Source organism: Sturnus vulgaris, chromosome 13, assembly GCF_052056855.1.
Source record: "Sturnus vulgaris isolate bStuVul1 chromosome 13, bStuVul1.hap1, whole genome shotgun sequence".
NCBI lineage: Eukaryota > Metazoa > Chordata > Aves > Passeriformes > Sturnidae > Sturnus > Sturnus vulgaris.
The window spans coordinates 6,406,262-6,428,322 of NC_142255.1; the positions used below are offsets into that span (position 1 = coordinate 6,406,262).

Genomic DNA, 22,061 nt, shown 5'->3' on the forward strand with positions numbered 1-22,061 from the left:
TTACTGGAAGCACTGCTGTGCTTTATCAGTGTGAAATGACAAAATAATGTAAAGACATTTGAACTGAAAGTTCCTTGTAATTACCTCCACTAGTAGTGATTGTGTTATCTTTGAGTTGTCATTTTTACATAACACACCCATTGTTTATAACCTATGTTATAAAGAGAAGCAAGAGAGTGAAATCTCTGTTAAAAGCTAAATCGGATTTCCAAAGAGAATGAGGATATCAGGCCAAGCACATCTCTCAGTCAATGGACCTTACTGTTGAGAAAGCAAAGATTAATATTCAGCAGTGCTTGCCAGGCAAAACAAATAAGACATGCAGTCAGTTCTGCAAATTGAGAGGACAGGTGTTGAAAAACTATCTGTTAATCCACAGCCTTTAAATTAGGACTCTTCCACAGTCCTGACAAAACTCAGAAGTGTGAGATAACACATTTTAAAATAAGCAGCAAGTGGAATGAGGGTAGGTGAGATGCTTTGAATTGTCATACTTTGGCAAGACTGAAGTAGTGATTGATTTAAAGTCAGAATAATTTACTTAAGGATGTAAATGAATTTTAATTCTTAATTTAATTATTTTAAATTGCAATTAGTTTAATTCCTGATGTAAATGGTTCAGTTATATGCATTTGCTTGCACTTACAGCTTATTCTCACACACAAACCCTTTTCTCAATCTGGCATTAAGAAATAGTCTGTGCTTGAAATTGCCATGTGTCTTCCATATATTTAGTGATTTTTTTTTCTAAAAATCACAAATTATGCTTGTAGTTGGTGTTACAATAGTACGGTCTCTCCAATTAACAGTTTTAAGCCATTAACAGCTTTTAACATTGTCAGGATAACTGTTTAGTATTGATGGTTTGGTTTAGAACTGATGGCTAGCTTGTGAATAATAAAGGATTTTCAGCTTCATTAAAGATAAGGAGAAGTTTTAGAATTCTAGAAAGAAGCTTTCCAAATTTATCCAGCAAATCAGAGGTTTTGTAGGGGTAAAATTGACAAGAAAATATGGCTTAGTATGAACCTTTGCCTGTTTATCTCTGGAAACTGAGGTGATATCCAGTGGCTTTTGTAAGTGGTTTTTGTGGTTAAATCTCAAGTCAGGTTGATTTTCCCACTGGCACTGACATACCCATGTCCCCTGTGAAACACCAAGACAAATCTATCGAGGTGCTTTGGCTGGGATCACTTCTGTGCAAGGAGGGCCAGGAGTGCCCTGGCCAGTCCTCGCTCTGTCCCCTGGGGTGGCTCTTGCTTCCTGAGGAGGCCTTGGCGTTTTTGGCAGCTCGTTTGTAACCTTAGAGATAGTTAGGAGTGACTTTTCCACTCAGAAACTCACTCTGTAAATCCAAAGAAGAGTTACTGGGCACGATCCCCTTTTCTTGTTCAGCATAACTTCATGGCAGTGGTGTTTGCTGTGCAGCAAGAGCAGGAGGGGTGAAGGTGACCTGCTGGAACACCCAGAGTGCAGAGTGCAGAGTTCCCTGCCGAGCTGTGATGCTCTGCACTTCCTGATCTGGACATGACCATAATGTTTCTCCATTGGATTGTAATGAACAGTGTCTCTTGTAAGCAACACAGGCCTTTTTTTTTTTAAACTTGGCTGTTTGTTCTGGAGCTCATATATCCTTTCATCCATAACGATCTGAATATTTTTGATCCAATTCTGTACACAGACCTCTGTGTAATTTTGAAGATGTCAGTGTTACAGTTTTATATCTGCAGATACTATGATGACATTCTGTATCTTACTGTCTTTTGGAATATTTCAATAAATTGATTTTGTAACATTTTTTACAGTGTATATTCTCTAGACATAACTGTAATCTGACTGATGAAAAATGGTTCAGAGTTGTTCATAGGAATAGAATGACTCGTCAACCATCAATTGGCATCAGAATGGAGACAAGTCTGTGCAATCTGCTTGCTTGTTAAATTCCTTCATTGCATCCTCTGTTAATCTAATTACTAATGTTTCAATTGATTGCTTTACCTTAAAACTGTTTTTCCTCAGCCAGCACTGATGTCTTTGCAATCTGCTATAATTTCACAGCCAGTCTGTCGTCACTAAAAATACAGTTTGGTAGTATTATGTAATATAATTTTCCTTCCTTTATTCTCTTTAAGTAGTTTCCACTTACAGTAAATTTTATTAGAACAACATTGTACTATCAGTCTTTTGTTTCAGCTCTGGAGTTTCATTTGTACTGAACTATCAAGCAATTTTTTCATGTATGGTATTTAATTTGCTAACGATATGGATGTTAAATGTAGATGTTAGCAATATAAATGCAGTCTGGAATGTTCATATGGAAATATATTTATTCTTATGCAGTAAGTTGTCTGTATAACATGGCTGTAGACACATGCTGGATTATAACACAGATGATTAGAGCATTGGTTTTCAGCAAATTGACGACACCTTGTTGACAGCAATTTATGTAGCCCTTCAGGTATTTTGGTGCAAGGGGATATCACACATTTTGATAGTCCTCCCTTATTTTAAGGACTAGGGAGGGCATTATCCTGTGACTCTCCATTTCCAAAGTTAGTAAAATAAAACTGCTTAGAGACTGTTCTGGTAGATTGTTTTGCTCAGTTGAGTCTTGGAGAAGTAAAGATCAGCATTGTGTGGAACTGTACTCTGTAACGTTTTCAAATGCATTACTTGCATTTTGGTACTTTTCCTTATAACCACCTAGCTGACTTAAGACAATCTGAGGACTCATGAAGGAGTTGGAATCTTCTGATTGACTTTCAGTTGATTTCAAGGACATCTCTTTCCTTTCTTTGTGTAATGGTACGGTTTGATTAATTAACCTTCCCCCTTTTTTATTCCTTTGTGCTTGTATTGTATTTAATCTCAAATTTGTGGTGGGTTTCTTAATACTTTGTTGTATTATTGCACACATTTTTAAATGACATGTGCTTCGTGCATTATTGCCTTTTTTAGTCACAGCTACTTTGTGCACTGTGATCAGTTTGCTGTGTAATGGACTTGCTGAAACTGCCCAAGGTTAGTTGTGCATGGTTCTGCATGCACACTGTGCACGATGCTCACGTGCTGAGAGAAAATTTGGTTCCCTCCACTTCCTCTTGCAGAGAGCTGCTGGGAAACCCTTGCTATTATGATTCCCCTGAGCCTGAACAATTGTCCTCCTTGGTGCATACAAGCTCCTCCATTGCCTCAGATGGAGCTGTGCTTTTTGGATATTTACATAGGGGTGAATGCAGAAAACAGATGCTTGCCTGAGTATTGCCAAATTTGATCAGGATATTGATTCAATATAAGAGCAAATACAGCTGCCAGAATTCTGTGCTCTGGACTACTTTATGAATTTGTTCCAGGTGGAAATTCACCTCTCTTCCTTCTCTCCTTCCTCGGATGGGAAACCAAACAGTGTGTTGGCTTGGCTGGCTCTTTCCTTGCTTGCCATTGGTATTTTGTTGGCTCTTTCCATATAGCTCTTGGCTGTCTCTCTAATTGGAACAATCTAAGTTTGCCAGAACTTTTATTGACACTGTACTTGCCTGCTTTTGCAGTTACTTGTTTTGTACTGCTTTGTGCTAGGGAAAAGAGAGAGTCTATTTTGCTTTTGTGTGTGTGTGTGAAGTGATTCTTCACACATATTGCAGGATTGGGATGAGGAAATCATTCAGATGTGTGTTTTTTCTCAGTTCTGTAAATTAATATGGGTGCATGCTATAGTTAGTCTTATTTTTACAGTGGCTAATTGTTATTTATGAAACACCAGTATTAGATACCTTGTGACATCCATTTGGGCAAGCTAATTGCATTTGTAAGCCCTTAAATGTAGATGTTGGCATATTTTTCTGGGATGTTGTATAGTTTTTGTTGCTGCTGTACACACTTGTTTGATATTTGTTTTTTAACTGCTGCTTATTTGTGACACACTCTTAAATTAGGGCTCAGTCCTGAAGACCTTATTCAGGACCTTATTCAGAGTAAGATCTCCAGTCTAGTCATAACTTGCAGTTCTTCATACCTGATAGTATTGTGTCCCTGTTGTTGGCTAGTGATTGTATGGTAGTGCACACTCGAGTAGATTTTTAGGAGAATCACAATTAAATAGCATTTCTAAAGAACTTAGAACTATTTCAAATTCAGAGAGAAGTTGTATGCAAGTCTGAATCTCATAAGGAAACAGAAACTATATCAACTGTATGTACCATAAAAGCCTAGATGAGTAAATGTGCTCAAAGTAGATTTTAATTCTATTTTGTTGAATAGCATAAAAATTATTTCAGAGTTTTTGGGCTGTGGGCTTCTAGAAGACAGAGGAAGCAGAGCAGTCTTGGGCAGGAGGACAGTTGTCCAGGGTGTCTGGCTGGTTGTCAAAGAATTTGCATTGTTCATACTGTGATGGGCACATGTGTTTGCATTGGACAGTTGAAATTGCTATACCAAAGCAAATATTAGTCAGAGTCCCTGCTGGTTGTGTAGGACCAGTTCAGTAAATCCCACTCCAGAGGCACTGGGAAATGGAAGTTGGTGGGACACACATCTCATTAGTTGTTGCTGAATTATATTCTGGAAAAGTGCTACATTTTTTCCACAGAGTTTGCCTGATTGAGAACTATGTGGGTTTTTTCCAGTAAATGATGTAGCAGAATTGCTGTTGAGTTCAGTGCCCAGATAAAGTATTTAGGAGGCTAAGCACAACACTATTCATCATTTCTCTCTCCCTACCCCCTGCTATGAATAAACAGATACTTGAGTGATAAAGTAGAGAGAAAAGATTGGAGAAAAGTATGCAGGATTGAAAAAGGAATGGGATTCAAATCCTTCACAGCAGCTAGCACAGCAATGTTTTTCCTGCAAGCCACAGCAGGTACAAGTGAAAGAAATGAACAGTTTTCTATTTGAAAGCACTCACTGGCAGAGTAATAAATTTTAAAAAGTCAGAATTAAATGGAACAAAATCCTCAGTTTACAGCCAGAGGAAAATTTGTATTTATTTCCGGCAAGAGCCTAAGTGTGGATTTGCCTTGAATAAAAATTCTGTGTTACTTTGACTTCCTATAATGCACTTTATCAGGGACTTGGAGTAGAAGGAATAAGCCTAAAGGGTAAGAGCCCTAGAAGAATTGTTTTTGTGATTTTGCCGAGGATCAAACATGGGCAGACTGCTTAATTCAAACTGCCATGTCTTGGCACAAATAATGTGTAACAATTAAATTACATCAGTGAGTTTGCTGGTACTTTGGAGTGAGAGATTTTGGAATGTCTAAAATACAACTGAAGCTGAAATTGTATATAATTGGTGCCATACAGTGTGTGAGTGAAAATATTACATAATCCCAGAGGCCAAGCTAATGTACTAACAGATGGATCATATATCCTAAGAACAGAAGTGCTAGGAAAAAGATGCATGTGCTTTGTTGTTAGCATGATAAATACAATAGCTTCCAGTTTTTAGTGTAGAAGTCAAGCTTTGAATTTACCTCCCATTGTTGATATGAGTTTCTTGAAAGAACAGCTCAGTTCTTGTTGCTGCAGGATATCAGTGCTCGATAATTCCTCCATCAAAGGAGATAGGGGTTACTTGGTTAGGCATTCCACAAATGCTCTTTTTGCCCAAGGCCAAAACCTGTTGATTTTTACTTTATCTTGTCTGGGGGGATGTCATTTTCAGCTCAAGGTAGGGAGAATATTGGATTCAGTCCCTTGCTCTGGAGTAGTAAGATGACTTTGCAGGTTGTGACTTATTAAACCACAGAGAGGACAGAGAAGCTGGATGTACACAGGCAGCCTGAAGCTGAAATTGTGGTGATCCCACTTCCTCCCATGGGCTGTTTATGACTTTGTGGTATTTAAAGAGCTGGAGTGTTTCTTCAGGGGAGGACTGAGGTCAGGCCACAGTAGGTATCTCTAAACCTTCTCTGTCAAGCCTTGGCCTGGTGCCATTGTGGAACACGAGCGTGGCCATGCAGCCTCAGGAGCAGTCCAGGGATGACCACGAGAACCTGCTGTAAAAATGGCCATGAACAGGCAAGAATGAGAGCACTGCCTGCTTGCACTCTGCCCTGTTTGGAGCTCACATTCTGAAGTTTGGACCTGGTTCTGCCTATTCCCCTTCACCATTCCTTGGACCACAAGAGCATATATGGAATGCCTAACCAAGTAAGTGGCAAAACAGACCTTTCAATAAGATATGTATCATTTTCTTACAAAGAAAAAATGTTTCTTACCTGCTGGTGGTACATCTCACCACCTCATTATGGGTGCAGTGTTGGAGTACATCTCTGCACCTCTAGCTGACCTTGGAAATTCACATGCAATTTGGGAGGCAGGGATAGGGAGAGTCTGAGAGCTTACTGAGAGATATATTTGAATATTGTCATTTTTGAGTATTTGGAACTGTCATAAAAGCTTTCTTTTCTTGTTGTTGTTGGTTTTTTTGCTTGTTTGTTTTTTCCTGCTCCTCCAAGAGGTTTCATCAGGAAATCAGCTTGATTCTTATGAAGGCCAGTAGCCATTAGATAAAAAGCCACTGGTATCAGCTGTTTGCTGAACAGCTGAAGTGTTAAGACTCAGGATTCTTGGATACAGTTTGTGACTGTAAAGGACTCATCCTGTCCTCTTTTGTCCTGTTGTGTGCTGGGAGAGCACGTCTGCTTTACTCTGTGTGTGTGTCCTTAGCGCAGTGCCCGTGTGCTCCTCCTGTACAGCAGAGCACAGCTCCTGAGCTGCTTCAGTCTCTGTTTCCCTGCACTTCTCCCATGACAGTCCCGGTTTGTAGGCTGAGGCTGGAACTTACTTGAAACTCTGGAGCATGCACAGTGTGACCAGGCTTTGTCAGGGTTGTGCTGCCCAGTCCCTAACTTGTGTGTTGTGTTGACCACAGTCCATGGAGATACTCAGGGCTTTAAATCTTGACTAGACATGGGCATCTTTTCATAAGAAGAGAAAGGATCACATCCTTGCTACCGTCTCAGTCTCCCTGCCAATTTTGAGCCCCTAATCTTAAAAAAGAAAAGAGCAAGCATTTTTGAATAAACCAGTTATAAGTTCTTTTAAAAATATTTGCAAAACACACAGTTTTATGTAATCCTAGGTTTTGGAAAAAAAACAAAATTATTTTTGCTGTTTATTTTCTTTTAAAATAAATGTTCAGCTTGTTTCAAGTCCCTGGCAAGGAAATTTTTAGTGTGGGTTCTTAAGTTTTGGCAGAGCTATAACCATCTAAAAGCAATAGGATACTATTGGAAAGCATTTGAAAATATTAGCCATTACTATAGTTACCAGCTCTGCTTATATTTCTTTCTTTCTTTGGTCATAAAATTGTAACAGTTCAAGTAGTCTCGAAGGTGGGTGCACCAAGGTGGAGAGGAAGTAAGGACATGAGGCAGGTGTCAGTGAGCAGTGCAGGACGAAGCACAGGTCACAGTGTCCTTGGGTTCAGAGGACATTGCTGAGGTATCGAGTTCTAGGTGCTGCTGCTGCTGGGGCCGTGCACCTCACAGCTCTTGGTAGCACAGTTCCAAGTGTGAAAGACATAATTAAACCCTTAGAGGGGGAAAAAAACCCCAAACACTTGTTATTGAATTTCAGGTTTATTAGAATTAAAGGAATTAATTAAAGTTGTCCCAGGAGATAACAGAGAACAGTGTATTCTGTGCTACCTTTTTTGTGAACAACATCATGGATAAAAAGAAATACATGCAGTTGAAAGAGAGGGCTAATGAGTAAGTATTTATTGCACAGATATATTCTGGCTATGTTAGCTGCTGTTTCAAGATCAGACATCTGTCCTTAAAATATTTTGCTGCTTGGAGGTTTTTTTTCTTTACCTTGAAATAAAGCCAAGTTTTTCCTTCATAAAGAACACTTGAATAAACACAACCCAAGCATAAAGCCAGTTGGGACTAGTCTGTTGGCAAGGGCTAGAGTTCTTTTCACATAGGGAATTATTAGAAAGACAGTGAATTTAACTTCTCTCCTCTCAAGCGTCCCTCACATAGTCTCTATTCTTGACTTCTGTATTATTAAGCAGCATGGAACAGTCAGAAGTTTACAGGAGCATTGCAGTGGGATATTTTTATATATTGTTCTTTATTTTTCAGAAAAAAATTAATATTTGTTTTAACTTTGTAATTGCAAAAGATGCAAGTATTTGTTAACCCATAGGGACATTTATTTACACATAGCAAGCAGGTAAAACTTGTAAATCTGTTGCAGAACAAAGCTGAGAATTCTGTGTGGCTTAGAAAGGTTCGTGTGTTCTGGGGAGCAGTGTTGGGATGCAGTAGGACTTAACTGTGAATTGGATTCTGCAGAATTTGGCACATATTCATTTTTCCTACAGCATTGCTTCTGAGAGTTGGATTTTCTGTAAGTTAGACCAGGTCACAAGAGTTGTAATGCAATGCTAGTAATATCTGAAACCAGTTAGTAATTTCCAGTTTCCTTTGTCCTTATCTATATAAAATGATTCTTCACTCATACCTCTTGCTTTCTAAGTTTGGGGAGGTGAGGGAATATCCACACAATACAAAAACCTCTACTCTTTTTGATATCATGAGAAAAAGCACTTGGAAATAAAACCCCCAAGATTCAAGTAGACAAAATTAACTCCTGTGTTTCCATTATCTTTTCACATTCACCCAGTCACCAAACTTGTTGCACAGTCCCTTCTTATGTAATGTGTGAGACACAGAATGACAACTGCAGTATATCTATTTTTCAGCCTTTGTGTTTGAAATGTGAGGAAATGCTGCTGTCAGAATTCTTTTTCAAGTGTTAAAGAGAAACCACTTTTTTTTTTTAATATTCTTTCCTCTAATTTATCTTTGCTAAAAAATCTGAATACCTTATCCTCGTTTAGATGACTACTCAAAAATTGTTCCTTTTCCCTCTCCGGTATGTCAGTCCAGGAAGCAGAATTGCCTAAAAGAGGGAAGCATGAACTCTCACCTTTGGAGCTGGGGAATGTAAGGGCTGAGAGCTGGCAGGTGACAGATGTGACTCAGAGAACATCTCACCGTGTTGCAAACACAGCCAGTCCCCTCTGCCTCCTCCTGTGTAACATGTCCCTCTCTGGGAGGATGACCTGCCTCAAACTTGGATGCTTCTTTCTTCTGAATTCTGTGACACAAACAGTGCAGACAGTGCAGTGGCCAGATAAATGGCTGAGTTCCTTGTGTGAATGCCTTGTGCAGGCTGGGTGCAGCTCCAGGAGCAGGCAGTGGCTGTGGTGCTCTTGTAGGTAATCACAGTGCAAACCTCACAGTGCAAATCACTCATGTTGTTTAAATGGATGTTAGTTGGGCTGATGCTGTGTAGCTGTTCAGCACCAAGGATGGAGAAATTAGAATGGAGGCTTCCACTCCAGGCTGTGCCATTGGAGTTGTCTCCTGCACTGTGGAGTGCCTGCTCTGTCACTTCTGATTTTTCAGAAGAAACTGAAATTTTTTCAGAAATTTTTATATCATTCAAATAGCAACATGGACGGGCATCTTTTCCATCTCCTATTCCAAATGGGCAGGACAAAAACAGCATCAAAAGGTCACCATGCCAAAGAATTTCCCTTGAAACAATGAAATAGTTGCTGTAGAAGCAGTGAATCATTGCTGTGTGGGAGAGGTGAGTGCCTGTAAGTGCTCAGGAGGCTGTTCTGAACACCACTCATAACTAAAACAATTGGTGTTCTTCACTCTCTTCCTCAGGTTGGCTTCAAATGTTATTACTGTTTGTTTGTTCTCCTTATGACATTCATGAACCAGAAAATAATAATGGTATTGTAAAATCTCAGGAAATAAAAGGCAGAGTTTCAGGGTTGGCAGGGAGTCAGTGTGTTGCACTGAGAAAACAGCTCTAACTTTGGTGAGGTTATATAGGGTTCTGCACTTGTTCTCTGAAGTATCACTCTTCTGAAGAGAATTGTGGAGACCTTTCATTGAATCCTGAAATGGGCATGGTACTACTTGCCAACAATAATACTGAGATATGGTCGGGGTGGTGCTGACATGCATTAGCTTCAGCCACTTAGATAAGAGGTGTTTTAAAAAGGCATAGCATTAACATCAACTACATGAATTGTATTATTTTGTTGAACTGTTTCTTCTTGTTGCTGAGAAGGTCAATATAGGCTAGATTTGGAGAATCATTCCATTAATTTTCAGGCTGCACTGTTACTGAATTCAGTACATTTGTATATCCAAGTCCTGTCTGCAGTTTTGAAGGCTTTAGCAATGTGATCCTCATCATAAATATGCACTTTGTACACAAATTTTAGGAAAGAAGATACCCTTCTTAAAGAACTATATTGTGTGGAGTTGATATCTGACCTTAGATATTGAAATAGTTTTCTACTTTTCCAGTTGAGTTGTATAAATAGAAGCATAGAGTTCACTTAGTCTTGCTGAATCTGAAGTAATCTGCCATATTTGCAGCAGATCAGTATATTCAAGCAGATGTGCATGCTTTGTTAATATGTGGTTTAGGAGCATTTATTTCAGATTAGATTTAGTCTGCTTTTGTACTAGAGCAGCTTTACTGTCCTTGTGGTTTTAAATTTTCTGATGTGAAAAAACAATTAGTGCATTTTAGAGGTGCATATATTATTTGAATCTGTTGTATTTGTTGGGAATTAGAACTTTCCGGGTATGGAGCTTCTAGTTGCAAATTTAATGTTCATATAACAAAAAAAATAGACAACCTTTCAATTTGAGGTATTCTGGTGTTTTTTCTGTCACAGTATTTCCATTCTTAGTGAATGTGAGCAATGTGATTAGCTGGAAAGTACAGAGCCTCAGAACTGAAGCCCCAGGACCCTGGATGTGCTTGTGAGCAGTCTAGCAGCAGGTAGGTATGGGAGCAGCCTGACCCAGGCTCCAGCCATGGTGAAACTGCTCTCCTTCTGTGTAGGGTCATGTGCCTGTGGCTGGACTCGGTGCCAGAGGCTCCTGAGTGGGTAAGATTCCTCCTAAGGCAGGCAGCAGTGAGAGCTGCTGATTGAACTGAATGGGATCGAATGGGGACACACCCACAAGCCCTGCACTCACCTTCTAGGTGTGTTTGCCAATGGAATGTACATGTTACGATTAGGCTTCTTCATCTTCTTTACTCCTAAATGCTGCTAACACAGCCACTTCAAAACCTTTAATAGGCTCTTTGTAGAGTGGGGTCTCAAAGCTGAATAGCTCTCTTGACTTTGATAGCTGACAGCCAGCAATGGTCTGTTTGTATTTCAGGTCTTTATTGCTGCAGCACTGCTGGGGGTTTAGGCAGATTTCCTAGACCTTACATTGGGTTTGGGTAAAGTGTCTTTCCTTAAAACAACAGGAGAGAAATTATTTTCCTGTCTGTCAGAGATATCAGTGTGAGATGCATACTTTAGATTTTTTTAATCTTTTTTTTATTAGCTGTTACTAGTTGGTATCTCTAAGACCATCTTTTCACATGATTACTTTTGCTGGATGGCTTAAGTTTTTCTATTGTAACAAGAATAAAACCTTTTTTCTCTCAAGTAATTTTCTAGCCAGTAAGAAACTATTGAGTATCTTAGTGAAAGAGTCATTACATGTCTTCATGTGAGTAGCTTTTTTTCACTAAACTGGTGCATATCTACATACTATAAATGTAATTTGAATTCTTAAGGTTGTAAAAAATGAATAGCTTGCTTCTTCTTACTGTCTGAAATTTATCTGACCAAATGAAGTTCAGCATAAAGCACAGATAGGTAATGTAACCAGCTATTGTGCAGGTGAGAAAATCTGTGATTAATTAAGTGGACCACATCTGGATGTTACCACAATCTAGTCGTGAGGGGCTGTAAATAGCATCAAAGATTTGTGAGCGTTAGGCCTGTGGACAGCAGGAAATACTTTAAAGCCAAAGAAGGATCAAATGTTTGGGTAAAAATTATGGTTATAGCTAACCACAAATCAAGTGAGAGCCATTAGAATGTTGTTTGTTATCCTGTGGTTGAATGTAAATTCTCAACATTGCTCCTTACATTCGTAAAGCAAATGAGGGTTAGGCTGCAACCTTGAAGACGTGTGAGACACTGGAGTGAGACAGGGAGGCTCTGCTGGCTTTGCTGTGCTCTGCCTTGGGAGATTTTCTGGCCTCTTGCTCATGTGTAGCCATGGCTCCTGACTGCTGAACAGCCTGCTCAGTTCATTTCCACTGAAGAGCACACACCTGCGCTGTCTGTACTCATACAGTAAACTGCTTCAAACACAGGCTGTGCTGGCATTTCCCTGCAGTTCTATTAAAATGGCACAGGCTGCCTATTACTCTCTAGCTCTTATAACATCTTCATTGGTGTCTCATTTACTACCCTTCACAGAGAGAAATAAAAGCAATTATGCTTATCTCATTGTAGGAGTTAAATCTATAGGATCATATGTGAAGGTGGCCAGAGAAAAGTAGTATTGCTATGCTCAGCTTTTCTCACATTGAGGGGAGAGCCATCCAGCCAATCTCTAAGCAGACTTGTTTAGACTTTGGAGGAAAAAACTCAGAAAAACTAGTGTCCTTCCTAATGGAGAGGAGAGAGACTTACCAAAGGCAAGAAATAAAAGTTGGGGTGAAAATATCAGAAACGGAGTGTCTGGGAAAGGAATCGAAGTCCACTAAGTGCAGACTGTAATTCTGAAAGGTGAGGAGCCAGAGCAGTATGTGCTTCCTTGTTCCTAATCTGCTGTACCTCCTGCCTGCAGGGAAAGGATTACATGAGCTGCATGTCTGTGATACCTTACTGCCAATGCCTTATTGTCAGCTCTCCCAGTCTGAGTCTGTCCAGTGTGGCTGTTGGATACTCAGGGAAACTGAAGGCCTTGGTGAAGTCGAGGCACAGAACATCCATTCCTCTGCACTCATGTCCTGAACTGGTCAGTGAATCACAAGTTCAGGCCCAACTTGAACTTGCTATATCCATGAGGGTTGATCCCAGCCTTCTTTTTTGGTTTCTTCTTGTCCTTCCTACATTTGGAAATGACTTCCATGAGGATTGGTTTTGCAGTTTTTCTGAGGGCTGTTAGGGTGACCAACCTGCAACTGAGCCTCAGGTTCTCCTTGCCCTTCATGAAGATGGATGTGGCAGTTGCTTTATAGGCATCACCACCCATCACCATTGCCTCATCTGGTCCCAAAGATTTGTGTACATAAAATTTTCTCAGGTGCTTCCTAACTCGATCTTTCTCATTTTCCCAGACTCAGTGGGAGTGATTTAATTTTACACAAAAATTCATGTGAATGAAGAAACAATACATACTTCTGTTTGACACACTTAAATCCAAGTCTTTTAAATTTGTTAGTAAATTTTGCATTGTGAAGACCATGGAATTGATATAATTCTGCCCTGTCAAATCCATAAAGAGGCTGACTTCTGAGACTTGGCGAATTTCCAGTTGATGTCAACTTTGAAGTCAGTGAGGATTTCTTTGGAGGAAAGACATGAGGATTTGGATTAAAATATTTATTTATGATTTATAAATGAAGTCCACCTGGTCACCAGACAAGGAGAACTCATGATACAAGAAGAAATAGTTTAAGATTTCTTTTTCATGTCAGTTTGGTAGAACATTTTATTTCATTCCAAAGCAAAAGAAATCCTTGGGTTGGCTGATACATTTTTAAGAATGTATTACTGGTAACAAAGCAGCAGGAGTTGTTACTCATGTGGTAAAGGCTAACTTGAAAAGAAGTGCAATATCAACTAAATGTTTAGGTGTAAGAAATTCAATTTTTTTATCGTTTTGTAAAGACCTACATTTTCCTTTCACAAGGATTTTAAGTGCCACCTTGTGGACATCATTATTCTTGTATCTCATTATAGGACACAATAGTGAAGTAGAATAATAAAATTTAGTTGCAAAATCTGTGACAGAAATTAATTGAGGATTGGGAGATTTTGATTGATTTTCCAATATTGCTATTGATATGCTGAAGTTGAAGTACATGCTACTGCTGGCTTCCATGGCTGTAAATAAAACCAATACTTGTTCTAATGTGAAGTCCTACTACTTCATAATATTTACAGTTCTTGCTGGAATTCCCTTGTTGATCACTCTCAGATCCTTCTCCTGAGTAAGCTATCAGTGGAATACCATAGGAATGAAACCCTGGTATTCTGACAAGCTCCTTGTGTTGTAACCCCCAGTGTCCTTGTGTTAAAGTGGCTGGATAAAATGGTTCATGCAAAGTCAGGAAGTAGCCCATGTCATTTTTGGGGGTGTGTGGATTTGCAGGGATCTGTGTTGGACATCCTGGAACTGAGTAGATCAGCTATGCCGTGTTTTTAAAGGGTTTGGGGAATATCGTGTCTCCAACACATAAGTACAATGATGCCTGTAACAAGAAGTCCTGACTTGGGCATTTCTACCCTTTCCACAAATTTTATTCTGAAGAATACAGAGTTTCTAATTACATGCATCTGATTTTCTGCTCGTTAATAACTTAAAGATATTGTCATGAGGTATATTAAATATCTGCTGCTTATGTTAAAGCTGTCTCCTAAGGATCTGGAGCTTCCTCACTAGTCAAGTCAAATTCAAGCCTGTATCCCAGAAGTAAATCCCATGTTGTTTGTCTATATGCTGCTTAGCTGTCAGCCAGTCACAAATTCCTGCTTATCTCCAGGCTATACTTAGGCCTTAACCAGTATCAAAATTCCAGGACATCAAATCTTTTCTCGGCTTCTGCTGAAGTGTTTTCTATGTTGTCACAAAACAGAAGCTGATTTATCTCAGATAAGTTGTGTTTTAACTTCTGTAAAAAATGGTCAGCAGTATTGTTTTTGCAAAAACACAGTTATGTCCCTGGTCATCCAGGATTCCTGTAGCATCCCTTTTTGGGAAGCTGTTTATGGGTATCACAAATCAACATGAGTTGGATGGGGCTTGGAAAGACCTGGTCTAGTGGAAGGTGTCCTTGCTCATCACAGAGGGGCTGGAACTGGACCATCTTCAAGGTCCCCTTCCAACCCAAACTATTCTGTAATTCTAGGAAATTATTTTGGTTTAAACTATCCTGCCCAGGTGTGTTACTGAGTAGGTTGAAGGTTTTCTACTCGATGATCAGGTGGGTTTCTTCTCTAACTGTCTAGATGCCGTATAAAGATTCCTCACACACCTCTTTTGGTGAGAATAGGTTGAGTGCTCGCTTTTAGAGGAGATTTAGACAAGACCATAGAGGAAGTAGTTCTGTTTCTTAGAAAGCCTATTTTGAATTATAACAAAATCATAGCTCTTCACCTCTCTTCTGAGCAGCAGCTGTGGGAGCAATGTTGTTCAGCTTTTCTTTCAGCTGAGGAGTATGCAGTCAGCGTGATCAATGCATTACTGCTCATGGTGTGCTCTTGGATTTTGCCTGGCAGGATGTAAAAACCTGTTGGCTTCCTTGAAAATGCTGAGTCTGAGAACCCTTTAGGTTTTATTGCTTTTTTCCATACAGAAGACATTGCTGGAATGCTAATTCACAAAATCATTTCAGACTTGATTCTTCTCTGAAAGTCATACTATTCTCAGTTGTTATGTCCAAAGTCTGTAGTTGTAAGATCTTGGAAAAAGAAATCTTACTTTATTTTGCAGAGCATTGGCTGTGACGACTATCTGGGTTCTGACAAGGTGATTGACAAGTGTGGAATATGTGGAGGGGACAACACTGCTTGCAAGGTTGTGTCTGGAGTTTTCAAACACACGCTAACAAATCTTGGCTACCACAAGATAGTGGAAATTCCTGAAGGAGCTACTAAAATCAACATTACTGAGATGTCAAAGAGCAACAACTATTTGGGTAAGTTGCATCTCAGTGAATGAAGAATGCTTTGTGTGCTAGTGCAACTGGGTGGAGGTTATGCTAGGAAAGGACTTCTGAATAGTGTGAAATCAATGTCAAGAAGAAGAGAGGAAGGAAAATAAATCATTAAACAGGTGTTTTGCTCAGAACTAACTGGCTGGTTTTAATTCTAGATTGATCTTGCATGACAAACATTGTAGACATGTTACAATCCATTTCCCTGTCTGTCTGCCTTGCCTTCGGTGTCTCCTATTCGGTTCCGCTGTGATGTTTCCCTTTCCCACATCATTAACCTTCAGCCAAGCAAATGCTTGTTTATATAAAAGGCTGCTTGAGGAGAAAAGAGCATCTTCTGACTGTCAAAAAGTTTCAGTTCTTTTAAAGTGAAGTATATAAATATTTTATTGTGATAATTTGATATTGAGAAGGTATTCACAGAATCCAAGGTCTTTGTACAGTTGTTTATTCTGAAGCAGGTCCTTATTTCAAAACTATGGACGATCCTGGTATATTTATAGTAACATGACATCTTAATGTATACTTCTAATATGTATAGTAGATTGCAAATTAGAGATCATATGGAATTTATACCACATCTACATCACTCTTGTGTGCATTTATGAGCTATGGCATTCCTCACTGTAACCTGTCATGTTCCCAGGTTACAAAGCCCTTAATTTGTCTACATTTATGCATGTTTTGTAGGCAATTCTGATGAGTGGACTGGAGAGAGAAGAGTTACTTATGATTTATATGCCAGTAGATGGGAGTTTATTACGGGGAACAGTCTGAACTGGAAAGTGATTTCCATCATTTTACCAAAAATGTTCTTCAAAATTGAAGAAATAGAATAAGCTACCCACAGTCCAAGAAGGCCAAATGTTCTGAACCTGTTGTCTGGGTGGTCTTTTCAGTTCTTTGCCCTGGTCACACCCAAATGAGGTTTTGATACATTATACACCAATATACCAGCATTAGTTTTTTCATGAGAACAGTTTGTATAGCATCCATCAACATGAACTTAATTGATGATGAACTAAGGCAATAATTCTATCTAAAGAACTTCCAGAGATACTTGTACATTTGGTAGAAAATGGGTGAGAACGTAGCTGACTTGGCAGTACAGTGAAAAGTAGTCACATTACTAATATATAAAATCATGGACTTGAATGCAGTTTTTCTCTCAGATTTATGTGCCAGCATCTGAAAACAGCTGGCAGAAAAACTCCCTGAACTATATTAAAATGTCCTGAGCCACTTGAACATTTTTGTAATGGGCAGATCAGAAAGAGAGTAACATTTTTGATTAAAAATAACCAGGCTTGTATGGGAAAGTGACAGAGTTTTTCTTTCCCATGCTACTCCTTAACTCCTTATCCCCTGAGCTCTTGGTTTATGCTATCATCTTTTTTTTTTATTTTTTTTTTGTTGTTTTTTTTTTGTTTTTATCCAGTTCATATGTTTTATTTAAAAGTGCTGGTATGGATTTAGTGTGCTAAATTTGCCAGCTCCCTCCCATGTTAGGAATTCTTGAAGATGTAATTCCAGCCTAGAAGGACTCCAGCCACTCTGCTTACATTGTTACACAATAAACTTGGTTTATTGAGGCAGGTGAGTTACACCAAGAAAAAAATGAACATGTTCAAGCAGGTCAGAAAGCTGAAACTAAGAGAAAGGCTTATCAAACAAATTATTGGACAAGTGATATGGTAATTATGAAGTTGTTTTTTTGGCATATTGGTGGTCACAAATTTCTAGCATTCAGACTTTAGACATTTTTATAGTGCACATAACACTGATGGAGCTGGGAAATTTGAAAACTTAGATCTGACATTTACTGTTTTCTCTATATTTATGGTAATAAGCAGAAGTCTCAAACTTTAAAAATAACAGTGAAAACAAAGTTATTCTTATGCTGCAGCAGCAACAAGAAAAATAACCCAGCAGCCATTCCTTTAAGGATGCAGTTGAGTGCTTTGCAAAACTGAATTTTCAATACCCTGTTCCATCATAACCCAGTTGTAGCCATCAGAGCTGCTGGTAAGCACCATTCCTTTTCTTTTTTTCCAAGGAGCATAAGTTGGTTGCTTTCGGTTTTCCTTTCACTTTGTACAATTTTGGTTTTTTCAGTGCAAAATTGGAAGTCAGTTCAAGGTCATTAAGATGTATTTTTTATTTAGGAGATGACAGCAGATGTTCCTGGGTATCAGTGACCTTTTCTTTCTCTGTTTAGGAGATTGTGTTGAGTTCCATGTGGTTTCATTGAGCAGGTTTACCAAGCTCCATGCTTTCATCAAGAGTACTGAGCAAGTGAGCAGTCAGGAGAGTGTTCACAAGGAGGTATTTCTTTAAAATCAGGAAGTGCTGGAAAAAGCAGCCAAGAATATGAGTTTCAAACTCGGCTAAAAGTCATCCAAACATTTGAAAGCTTCTCCATACTGTTTTTGTGAACTATTTTGTAGTAGTCTATTGCTCATTTTTGTAAAGCCTGTGACCCTTGTAAAAAGCACAGTTCTAATGTTTCTGCTGAATATGATTCAGCTTACTGAGGTTTGCTCATTTTGAGGACTGCATTTTTGGCTTTTACATGCAAGCTGGAGCCATTCCAGAATAAAATTTTTAAGTTCTTGCCACTGGAAAACAAAAAACTTCTGTTAAAAAGAGAAAGCATGACAATGGTATATAAAGCTTTAAAGTGTTTCTAGAATGTTATCTGGGTAGTCAGAATATGCAGATTAAAGGAGATATGCTGTTGGTTTGTTCATGGAACTTTCTAATTAACTTTTTATAAAATCCCAATTTGGAATGAATTTAATTTCATACAGCACAAATAGAGTATTTTCTTCTCCCCCTGCCCAAGTATTACAATTCCTATTAGACTTTCCATTTTTTGTAGATCTTTACTGTAGGAAGAGTGTCAGTTGTGATAAGGGAAAATATTTTAGCAGTCGAGAATGGGCTGCAACATTAACTTGTGTTTCTTAGTGAGCCAAAACAGACGAACTCTAATAGAGCCATGAGGTGTATCTGAAATTCCCCAGGAAACATCTCATGCTGCTTTTCTAATGTGTGTTTGTTGGGAAAGAAAGCAGTCCAGTTTTGGAGTGCTATATAATAGCTATTCATAAGTATTAATGATGTATTCATCAGTCTGTTTATTTACTCTAGTATTTTTTTACAGTTAAGAGAAGAAGCTATGCATTACCCACTCTACAAAGTGTAGAGAAGGCTATAGGCTGTGCAGCCCTGAGCTGTGTCAGAATGACTTCTCAAAGTAGTTTTCAGCAGTATTTTCTTACTGGCTCATGTGTAACAGAACTGCTGACCTTGGACAGACATTTCCATTGGCAAAGCACTTCTGTCACATGCTAGAGACAAAGACATACTTTTTATCCCACTGGTAATCATCAGCTGGACAGTTCTCCTACACTGACATGGGAAACTTGCCACTGAATTAAGCAGGACCATGATACCTTCAGTGGGACCAGCATGTTAAAGTGTTTGTGCTGCAAAACACGTGGGTTGGAGTATAAATACCTCTGCATCTTTGGGATTGGGATTTGAGATAATGGCAGAATTTAAAGCCAGATAACACAGATCTGAAGTGATTATTTGGAATGTGCTTTTTTTTTTTTGCATATTGTATCTTGAGAACTTAATTGAAAGAAGCTGGTTGCTTCCATATCCATAGCCTCATCAGCAAGGCAATCTGCTGGGAAGGAGGTGTCAGTTGTTCAAATTAAAATGTAAAATTAAAACTAAAAGCTTAATACAGAATGGAAAGATAACAGTGCTTGAGAATGTGTTAGTTTTGATATACACTGCATAATGAACTTTCATTGTCTGTGACTCAAGGAGCAGTTTGTTTCTGGGGCAGTTGTCTGAGTGTGGAGCCCTGTGTGTTTGGGATGGAGCCCAGGGAAAGGTACAGACACACTGCACGGGTCCATGGCCCTCTGTCCAAGGGGAGGTAGATAATTCCCACTGTGGGCAAGACTCCCAACACTTTGTTTCTTACCTGAATGCTGTTTGCCACAAAGATGTTTGTTTCCTAGTGAATTTATTTCACTGCTAATTGTAAAGCTCCTTAGAGTTCCTTCAGGGAATATATCATGTATTTCAGTTTTGTTTTTCATGGAGTTAAGTCATTTCAGCCACTAAATGAGATAGAGACATCTTTGGATCGAATCCATTTTCCCTGCTTTCTGTAAAATGATATTCTGCTATTTCTAGCATCTTCTATTAGCACATGCCAGTATACACAATTGATTATTAAAATAAAAGTTGCAGATTAATATTTTTTAAACAAAAGGCCAAGGGAAGTTAATAGCATTTTTGTGAATATTGGTGTGCCTGAACATGAATATGGTATTAAGGAATTTGTTGTATGGAAACAATAGGGCCTGATACTGATAGGGCTGTGAAAAGGTGCTCTGAAAACCATTTTTATTCTGTATTCTCTGTAGTAGATAACATTCAAACAGTACATCTCATGATGAAAGATTGTTAGCAACTCTTGAACTTAAAATAACATTTAGAAATCACTTTAGGGATTCGAAATTACAGCAAATAAAGGTGTTAGATTAGAATACTGGCAGGAATTTAGAAGATAAACATTGCTAGAGGCACTGCTGTGATGATGTGAAGAGCTTTATAACATATACTCAGTGATTTCCTTCATGTGATGCTTATTAAATCAACTAATATACTTCAAAATATACTTTTAAAATGGCTGTTAATGATTTTTTAGGTTTTATTTTTTACACAACATTAAATGTTTCTGTGCAAAATAAGAGTGCATGGAATATAGTAGTATGGAGGAGAGGATGCATGTTGAAATTTTCAGGGTTTGGAATGAACTTTATACAAGGGATCTGCTTATAATAAACTGTTCCAGTGCTTCAGTGTGCCTTGGGCTCAGTGGCTCTCCCACTGCACGAGAACTGTCAGGTAATTCTTACATTTCTGTTCAAAACCAAAGCCTGCAGTTTGTCATTTGAGTTTGTGGAGTGCTGAACCCAAAGCTGTGATATTACGTGTGTTTATTGTGATTAATCACTGAGTGCATCACTGTATATGTCAGTGCAGTAGAGTTGGAGTGTCTCTCTTGCATCTGTGGCTTCCTGAATGCATTCTTAAAAACAAATGTAATTACAGTATCTGGATAACTATTTTTTTTACCTTTTGTCCTTTGTACTCTTGACTGTTCTCTGCTGGAGTTAAAAAACAAAGATATTTCTTAATACAGTCAACAATGTGCTGTAAACTGTGGAAAAGATTTCAGGAATCACTTCTTAAATAAACTGGAGTTAGACACAGCAAGTTCAAACCGTAAGGAAACTTCAGAGTGAATTAGCAGTGTCTGAAGAGGCAATTACAATCAGTATGTAAAATTTAGCAGAACATTTTGAATAATGTTCCTAAGAAATGCTTTTTATGATTAGGTATCCTAGTGAAACCTGTTTTCTGAATACTGAACTGGAAAGTCAGGAAATACTACACAGGATGAGGAAGAATCTGGGGGGGTTTTGGACAATGATTGCAAATCAAGCATTCTGATAAAAACATGGAACTGGCAATATAAGCTGATAATTCCTGCTTATTGGCTTTTGCCTTATCTCTTTGTTTCCACTCAGTCTTGTCTTTCAGATTCTATATTTGGTCAAATATTTTCTGACTCTACCAGACTGGCCATTAATGGATGCTTTAGAAATTTTGGGGCACCTTAAAAATTTCAATTCAATGTCAGTTTTAGAGGAGATCTGATGAGCAGAGAAGATCCAGTTTAGTTAGCTAGCATTGCTAGTTGTAGATATATTGATTCTCTGAATTAATGATGTTTTTAATGAATTGCTCTCTGTGTGGCCATGCATTAATTAAAAAGCAACAAAGGTCTCCCAGGAGACTTGTCTTTTTCACCAGAGATTTAAAAGCAGCCCCAATACTGAAGTGTCTAGTGCTGAGCTATCCAGGAAGGTCTTTTCCATGGCTGTTATTTTATGCACAGAAGCCTAGGGTCTGATCAGACAAACATGCATTTTTTTAGCAGCTACCCAGTTCAGTGCCTTTGATTTAATATTACACTAATTGCTGACAGATTCCCTTCAGGATTTGCATTTAGACTGGGTGTGCTGGCCTGAGAAATTGAATAGGTCACATTTCCTTGAGCTGAAAAGTGTGGTATTGTGGTTGGTTGGTTATGGCTAAATGGGTTTATATGGTGATTTTTAATAATTTCATGGTCTTCCTCTGCAGACTGCAGTTTCAGTATGTGTGGGGCCTTACAG

At 38.7% G+C, this 22,061-nt stretch overlaps 1 protein-coding gene across 2 annotated transcripts in view; it reads left to right on the forward strand.

Moving 5' to 3' along the window:
* Nucleotides 1–22,061, forward strand: part of THSD4 (thrombospondin type 1 domain containing 4) — a 237,679-nt gene that overhangs the window by 165,066 nt on the left and 50,552 nt on the right. For both annotated transcript variants that reach the window (XM_014873971.2, XM_014873977.2), the window contains one exon: nucleotides 15,567–15,771. In XM_014873971.2, coding sequence (XP_014729457.2) covers nucleotides 15,567–15,771 — 205 coding nt within the window. The remainder of the gene's footprint in view (nucleotides 1–15,566; nucleotides 15,772–22,061) is intronic.